The following is an 8,981-nucleotide window of genomic DNA, read 5'->3' as shown; positions in this document are numbered from 1 at the left end:
TGATCCACCTGCCTCAGCCTCCCTGAGTGCTGGGATTACAGGTGTGAGCCACCGCTCTCTTTCATTTCTGAAGGATTTTCTTTATGGATATAGAATTCTTGGCTGATATTTTTTTCTGTTAGCACTTTGAATATATTATCTTACTGCTTTCTGGCCTCCATGGTTTCTGATGAGAAACTAGATGTTAATCTTACTGAGGATCATTTGTACTTAATGATTTACTTCTCTTTTGCTATTTCAAAATTCTCTCTTGGTCTTTGGCTTTTGACGGAGATTATGATGTGTATAGGTGTGGATTTCTTTGAGGTCGTCCTACTTGGAGTTTGCTGAGTTGCTTGGATGTGCATGTTAACATTCTTTGAAAAATTTGAGATATTTTCAGCCATTATTTCTTCAAATATCTTTCTGCCCTTTTCTTTCTTCCATTCTCCTTCCTGGACTACTATTATCTTCATGTTGTCTTGTTTGATTATATCCCACAGGCTTCCAGGGCTCTGTTCCTTTTTCTTTCTGCTCCTCACACTGGATAATGTCAATCTTTCTTCAAATTCACTTGTTCTTTCTTCTGGGCCTGTTCAACTTTGCTATGAAGCCTCTCTAGTGAATTTGTCATTTTAGCTATTGTACTTATCACCTCAGGAAAGTTATATTTTTAAAAAATAATTTCTTTATGATGTTCTCTACTTGTTCACACATCATTCTTATACTTTATTTCTTTAGACATAGTTTATCTCTTTGAAAAAATATGTATACATGTATGTATGTGTATTGTTTTTAATAAGGCCTTGCTGTCACCCAGGCTAGAATGCAGTGGCACAATCATAGCTCACTATAGCCTAAACCTCCTGGGCTCAAGCAATCCTCCCACCTCAGCTTCCTGAGTAGCTAGGACTACAGGCACATGCAGCATGCCTGGTAATTTTTTATTTTTTGTAGAGATAGGGTCTTGCTATGTTGTCCAGGCTGGTCTTGAACTCCTGGCCTGAAGTGATCCTTTCACCTCAGGCCCCCAAAGTGTTGGGATTATAGCCATGAGTCACCTGTCTGAGCTGATTTAAAGTCTTCGTCTAGTAAGTCCAACATTGGAGCTTTCTTGGCAACAATTTCTATTGACTGATTTTTTTCCTTGTGTATGGGCCAGTCTTTCTTGTTTCTTTGTTTGTGTCATAATATTTCGTTGAAAACTGGATGTTTTAAATAACATAATGTGGCAACTTTGGAAATCAGATTCTCCCCTTCCCCTGGGTTTGTTGTTGCTGCTATTAATTTGTTTAGTGATTTTTATCAACTAATTTTTAAAAGTATGTATTCTTGGTAGTATGTAACCATTGAAGACTCTGTTCCATTAGTTTAGTGGTCATCTAATGATTGGACATAGTGTTTTTAAATACTTGGAATCAATAAGTCTTTCTGCCTTTGCTGAGGTGTTCCGTATGTATTGAGCCGTGCCTTCAGTGGTCAGGCAGGCAGATTACAACTCTGCTTTAGACTTCATTTCTTGCTATTCAGAGCATTAAAGTCAGCCAAGGTGAGCATATAGGGCCTTCTAAAGATTCTCCTAGACATATTACAGACCTGCTCATGCCCATGGTCTTCTAGATTCCCAGAAATATGCCAGAGCTTTTCAAAAGCTCCGTGCACATTCTATTCTCAGCTTTTTCTTATAAGATTTTTTTTTTTTTAATTTTAGGTTATTTGTTTGTCCCAAATGTTATCACTGCTTAAGGTTTTTGCAAATTTTAAAAATTGAGGCTGTTTTTGACAGATGCCTCAGGGAAAAAGTTCTCGGTGACAGAACTCTCAGTCAGGTTAAAACAAAACAAAACAAAAAGTCAAAGGCAAGCCTGCTAGAGGAGGTCTCTAGGGAGCTGCCAGGCAAATCAAATAATGATCATTTTCTGGAAATGGTGTTTTTGGGGACCTCCAAACCTGTTCTTCCCCCTTTCGTGTCTTTAGGAGCTGGTTTCCACCATGATATCAGGGTTGGTTTAATTTAAGCCTACAGCAGAGTTGGGGTAGGGAGAATGGGTATAAGGCAAGTTAAAAACACCACAAAACTTGCTCTTCTTACTAAGATTTTAGATTTCTGTGGTCATTTGCTCACAATCTGTGTAAGAACAGAGGGAACCCATGGCATGAGTCATGTAGATTTGGGATGAGAAAATAGAATATCTGATATTTTTTAAAGATTCTTATTAACCAAGAGAAATGTTTGCCAGCCAGGTTTTCTGCTGAGAACCATTTATTGAAGACAGAAATCAACGAGTTTGATCCAACCATTAGTAATTAAAGGGGATGTATTTGAAGAGGCAACCATTGTGTTTCACTTGGCCATCTGGAGATTCAGTAGGTTTTCTAATTCTTTGTGGTACGTTCAAGAGTTTTCCTGCAAGAGAAGTATCTGCTTAGAGAAATCAAATTTGAGGAAGTTAAGAGAAAAGCCACCACATTGGTAGCCACAACCATAGTCCAGCAGGGGAAATGCTAAACAATTATTCTCTGAGTTAAGGCAGGTTAGAGACATTCTAATTTCACTGGAGAAGAAAAAAGCAGAGTGGAAGTGGGTAGAAAAGAGGAAGGCAAAGGATGCGGATGTCTGGGTGAGCCTTTGGACCCCAGGAGAGCCTCTGGAAACTCCCAAGCGAGTAGAGGCAGTGGAGTTGACATGAAGCAGGATCCTGGCAGAGGCCTGTTGCGGGATATGGGAGGCATAGAAGATGGTGTTAAAGAACAGAGTCTAGAGGTTGACCCACTGGATTCAAGGCCCAGCCGTGCCAGTTCCTAGCTCTGTGGGTTTGGGCAAGTCACATGGACTCTCTAGACCTCTGCTCCTTTGAATATGAAATGTAGCTAATAGCAATGCTTTCCTCATGGCAGGGCTGTGAGGAACACAGGAGTGGAGATACAGGCAAAGCATATGATGTGGTGCAGGGCACATGGCTGGCAATCAGTGATATCACTAGTCTTCCTGTTACAGATCTCTTTTTTGTATGTGTGTGAGATCCTATCAAAAACAGTTTCTATGCTGCTTTGCTGAAGGGCTGTAGGGAGGAGCCACTATTCATTCATTCATTCATTCACTAATTCATTCATTCCCTTTCTCCTCACACCAGAGCCAATGATTTCAATGAGTTCAGTGTGTGTCTTTTTATGTTTGTGCCAAATATATATAGTGTTTATTTTTAGTTTATATAATGCTGTCATGTTACTTGTATTATTCCGTCCCTTGCTTTTCCTCTCAGTGTAGTATTTTAAGATCTATCCATACTGCTAATGGCACATCTCATTTCTTCTGAAAGCTGCATTGAAATCTGTAAGGACTACCTTCCACAGTTTACCTATTGATTTCTTGACTAGTCTCACTCAGGCTGTCCCCATACCTGCCACCTGCCGCATTGAATAACCCTGCAATAGACATACATGTCATTTCACGAAGCGATGAGGGAATCTTTTTGTGATTTCCTAGGGTTGGAAATGCTGGACCATGAGATATGAATATATTTAATTTCTTACTTTGCCTAAAAATGGCAGATTGCTTCCCAAAGTGTCTGTAACCGTCTTCACTGTCACCATAGATCATGAGAGTACAGATATCTCCAGGTCCAACCAACACTGGACGTACCCAGCCTTCTGATTTTTTCTAGTATGATAGGCAAATAGGCATCTCATTATATTTCAATTTGAATTTGCCCCTGATTATTTATAAGCTTTTGAATATCCTTTATATAATTAGCCTTTTGTCTTTATTCTTCTATAATAAAACCATAGCCTTTGCGGCTGTCGGTTTTCTTGTTGCTTATTTGCATGTACATTCTATTTTCTAGCTTATTGCAATAGCTCCTCTAGTTCTGTGAGCTGTTTACTCACTTATCCATAGTGTTTTTCATTTATCAGCGATCTTAAATTCAACTGGTTATTGATTGGGAATGAAATGAAGTTTTAGAATAGAGAAAACTAACATAGTCATAATACTTAAGTTATAATCTGGGGCATAGACTGTCTCTCCATTTATTCATATGATCTTAAATATCCTTTGGTCAAGTTTTAAAGTTTTCTCCTTTGAGTTTGCTCATACATCCAGCAGAATTTCAGAATGCCCCCACCGTTTTGTTTTGTTTTTTGAGATAGTTTCACTCTTGTTGCCCAGGCTGGAGTGCAATGGTGTGATCTCGGCTTACTACAACCTCTGCCTCCCAGGTTCAGGCGATTCTCTTGCCCGAGCCTCCTGAGTAGCTGAGATTACAGGCATGCGCCACCATGCCTGGCTAATTTTTGCATTTTTAGTAGAGACAGGTTTCATCATATTGGTCAGGGTGCTCTCGAATCCCTGACTTCAGGTGATCCACCTGCCTTGGCCTCCCAAAGTGCTGGGATTACAGGCGTGAGCCACCGCGCCTGGCCCAGAACCCCCTTAATAGTGTTAATATTTGTGATTGAGCCCATGCCAGAACTGATGATTATCATATCATTGTTCTTGTCAAAGTGTCATTTAGCAAACAGACACAAAAACAGAAAGACTCAAGGAAAATAACAATGCTCATGTAGCAGTCTCTGGGGAGGTGCTTTGCCTTGGAGTGCAGCCATCTTCCAAGAAGGGATTTAGTGATAGGCTTTGTGATGGTTACTTTTATTTGTCACCTTGGCTGGGTCACAGTGCCCAGATACTTGGTCGAACATTGTTCTAGATATTTTGGTGAGGGTGTTTTTGGATGAGATTAACATTTAAATTAGTGGACTTCGGGTAAAGCAGATTGCCCTTCATAATGTGGGTAGGCCCCATCCAATCAGTTTAAGGCATTAATAGAACAAAAAGAGCTACTCCCACCCAACCTCCCACCCCAAACAACAAGTAATTCTACCAGAAGATAACCTTCAGACCTGAACCGCAAAGTCAGCTCTTCCCTGGGCCCCGAGTCTGCTGGTGCACCCTGCATATTATATAGGGTGGATGGTTAGCAATGTTTTCTACACTTTGCAAATATTATATATATATATATATATATATAGAGAGAGAGAGAGAGAGAGAGAGTAGCTCAGGCTCTCTGGTATTGTGTTAAACAAGTGTTCATGACTTGTGTCTAAACTCAAAGGGAAGGAATCTCAAATTTCTGTTTTGTCAGATAAGTTTGTAACTTCAGCTTTCTTTTAGCCTATAACTGATTCTCATGCTTGGGTGCATATATTTATTTTCTGTTTTTCTGTGTGCTTTAAAAATCAAGTATGTCTTTGTAGGCAACATTTTGTTGGATCTTCTTTTTCTTTATCCAGTTATCCAGTCTGAGAATATCTGTCTTTTGATTCACTGAGTATAACCTATTCATATTTACTGTAATTACTGTTATATTAGGATTTTTTTTCATTTAGTATTTTCCTCTTTCATCTCTCTCTTGCTCACTCCCATTTAAAATTTTCTTTTCTTTTTTTTTTTTTTTTTTTTTTTTTTTTTTGAGATGGAGTCTCGCTTTGTCACCCAGGCTGGAGTGCGGTGGCCAGATCTCAGCTCACTGCAAGCTCCGTCTCCTGGGTTCACACCATTCTCCTGCCTCAGCCTCCCGAGCAACTGGGACTACAGGTGCCCGCCACCTCGCCCGGCTAGTTTTTTGTATTTTTTAGTAGAGACGGGGTTTCACCGTGTTAGCCAGGATGGTCTCGATCTCCTGACCTCGTGATCCGCCCGTCTCGGCCTCCCAAAGTGCTGGGATTACAGGCTTGAGCCACCTCGCCCGGCTAAAATTTTTTTTTTTTTTTGAGATGGAGTCTCACTCTGTCACCCAGGCTGGAGTGCAGTGGTGCGATCTCGGATCACTGCAAGCTCCGCCTCCCGGGTTCACGCCATTCTCCTGCCTCAGCCTCCCAAGTAGCTGGGACTATAGGTGCATGCCACCACACCTGGCTAATGTTTTATATTTTTAGTAGAGATGGGGTTTCACCGTGTTAGCTAGGATGGTCTCAATCTCCTGATCTCATGATCCACCCGCCTCAGCCTCCCAAAGTGCTGGGATTACACCTGGCCTCTTTTTTTTTTTTTTTTTTTTTTGAGATGGAGTCTCACTGTTGTTCAGGCTGGGGTGTGGTGGCACGATCTTGGCTCACTGCAACCTCTGCCTCCTTGATTCAAGCGATCCTCCTGCCTCTGCCTCCTGAGTAGCTGGGACTACAGGTGTGCACCACCATGTCTGGCTAATTTTTGTATTTTTTATTATAGATGAGGTTTTGCCATGTTGATCAGGCTGGTCTCGAACCCCTGACCTCAGGTGGTCTACCGACCTTGGCCTCCCAAAGTGCTGGAATTACAGGCGTGAGCCACCGCACCCAGCCATTAATTATATTCTTTTTTTTTTTTTTTTTTCTTGAGACGAAGTCTAGCTGTGTCGCCCAGGCTGGAGTGCAGTGGTACGATCTCGGCTCACTGCAAGCTCCGCCTCCCGGGTTCATGCCATTCTCCCGCCTCAGCCTCCAAGGAGCTGGGACTACAAGCGCCCACCACTACGCCCGGCTAGTTTTTTGTATTTTTAGTAGAGACGGGGTTTCACCATGTTAGCCAGGATGGTCTCGATCTCTTGACCTCGTGATCCACCCGCCTTGGCCTCCCAAAGTGCTGGGATTACAGGCTTGAGCCACCGCGCCCGGCCAATTATATTCTTAAGAATATAACTTTTTATCATGTTTGAACATTTGAAAGATAATTTGGGGTTGGGTATGGTGGCTCATGCCTGTAATCCCAGCACTGTGGGAGGCCTAGATGGGAAGACTGCTTGAGTCCAGGAGTTCGAGACCTACCTGGGAAAAATAGTGAGATGCCATCTCTACAAAAAATACAAAAATTAGCCCAGTGCAGTGTTGTGTGCTCGTAGTCCCAGGTACGTGGGAGGATTGGTTGACCACAGGAGGTTGAGCCTACATGAGCTGTGATTGCACCACTGCACTTCAGCCTGGATGACAGAGTGAGGCAAGGCAAGGCAAGGAGTAAGGAAAGGGGCAAGGGGGAAGGAGGAAGGGGAAACGGGGAAGGGGAAAGGGACAAAGAAAGGCAAGGAGCAAGGCAAGGCAAGAAGCAGGGAAAAGCAAGGTGAGGGGTGGGACAAGTGGTAAGGCAAGGAATGAGGGGCAAGTGCCAAGGCATGGGACAGGGCAAGGAAAGACAGAAGGCAGGGTATGGGGCAAGGCCAGGGGCAGGGCAAGGGCCAGGTTATGGGGCAGGTCAAGGGGGCAGGGCAAGGGGCAGGGCAGGGGACAGGGCAAGGGGCAAGTCATGGGGCAGGGCAAGAGGTATGAGGCAGGGCAAGGGACAAGGCATGTGGCTGGGCAAGGCTAGATGTGAGGGACAGAACCAGGGGCAAGGCCAGGGCAAGGGGCAAAGCCTGGGGCAGGACAAGGCAAAGACAAAAAGACAAGGGCAAAGGTAAAGCCAAGGCAAGGCAAGAGGAAAGGAAAAAATAAAGGAAAGGAAAGTGAAGAAAAATGAAAGGAAGGGAAAAGAAAAGAAAGAGAAACAGAAGGAAGGAAAGAAAGAAGGAAGGCGAGAAAGAAAGAAGGAAAGAAGGAAAACTTGGCTGGATATAACATTCTGTGATATATATTGCTATGGTTTGAATGTGTCCCCCAAAGTTTATGTCTTGGAAAAATAATCCCCAATACAACAGTGTTGAGAGGTGGAACCTTTAATTACTTATTATGTCTTGAGGGCTCTGCCCTCATGAATGGATTGATGCCATTATCACAGGAAAGGGTTAGTTATTGTGGGAGCAGGTTTCTGATAAAATGATGAGTTTGGATCCCTTCTACTCTCTCTCTCACACACACATGTGCATGTGTGCATGAGTACATGCTTTTTGACCCTTCTGCCTTTTGCCATGGGACAACACAGCAGGAAGTCCCTCACAAGATGCTGGCATCTTGATAGTGGACTTCCCAGCCTCCAGCATCACAAGCAATAAGTTTCTATTGTTTATAAATTACCCAGTTTGAGGTGTTCTGTTATAGCAGCACAAAACAGATTAAGATATATATTTTTTCCCTTTTAACTTCTAAGGATTATATACACACATTACATGTACACACATATTCCTTGTCTTGTTTTTTGTTTGTTTTTTTGTTTTGAGATGGAGCCTTGCTCTGTTGCTCAGGCTGGAGTGCAGTGGTAAGATCTCAGTTCACTGCAGCCTCTGCCTCCCGAGTTCAAGTGATTCTTTTGCCTCAGCCTCCCCTGTAGCTGGGATTACAGGAGCGTGCCACCACACCCGGCTAATTTTTGTATTTTTAGTAGAGATGGGGTTTCACCATATTGGTCAGGCTGGTCTCGAACTCCTGACCTCATGATCTGCCCACCTCGGTCGCCCAAAGTGCTGGGATTACAGGCAAGAGCCACCGCACCTGGCCCGTTTCTTGATTTTTTTTTTTTTTTTTTTTTTTTTATGATGGAGCCTCGTTCTGTTGCCAAAGCTGGAGCACAGTGGTGTGATCTCAGCTCACTGCAACCTCTGCCTCCTGGGTTCAAGTGATCCTCCTGCCTCAGCCTCCTGAGTAACTAGGATGACAGGTGCCTGCCACCACGCCTGGCTAATTTTTGTATTTTTAGTAGAGATGGGTTTCACCCTGTTGGCCAGGATGACCTCGAATTTCTGACCTCAGGCGATCTGCCCTTCTCAGCCTCCCAAAGCGCTGGGATTACAGGAGTGAGTCACCATGCCCGGCCTTCCTTGTCTGCTTGCATCCAGTGTTGTGTGAAATCTGATGCCAGTCTGTTGTTTTTTCTTTAGAGGGAATCTTTTCTCTAGAAGTTTTTATAATTTCTCTTTATCTTTGATATTTATAATTTTATTATAATGCTTCCATGTGAAGGCATCTTTCCTCTTTGCCACTCTACTGAGCACTTTCAAACTGAGGTCCTTCATAGTTTTATTTCTGGAATAGTTACTATTATTTATTCAAATATTTATTCTGTTTTTATTTTCATTATCTTCTGGTACTCCTTACATAGA

General features: G+C 42.8%; 1 protein-coding gene across 1 annotated transcript in view; it reads right to left on the bottom strand.

The window, feature by feature from the left end:
- Positions 1-2,228: 2,228 nt before the first annotated feature.
- The window catches only part of SPINK8 (serine peptidase inhibitor, Kazal type 8 (putative)), a 30,423-nt gene continuing 23,670 nt past the window's right edge, over positions 2,229-8,981 (bottom strand). The window contains exon 5 of the mRNA XM_025374079.1: positions 2,229-2,386. Within this exon, the coding sequence (XP_025229864.1) occupies positions 2,375-2,386 (12 nt within the window). The 3' untranslated portion in view covers positions 2,229-2,374. The remainder of the gene's footprint in view (positions 2,387-8,981) is intronic.

The sequence above is a fragment of the Theropithecus gelada genome, chromosome 2 (genome assembly GCF_003255815.1).
Source record: "Theropithecus gelada isolate Dixy chromosome 2, Tgel_1.0, whole genome shotgun sequence".
Classification (NCBI taxonomy): Eukaryota; Metazoa; Chordata; class Mammalia; order Primates; family Cercopithecidae; genus Theropithecus; species Theropithecus gelada.
The sequence above is the reverse complement of the archived record's forward strand: the minus strand, read 5'-3'. Positions and strand labels throughout refer to the sequence as shown.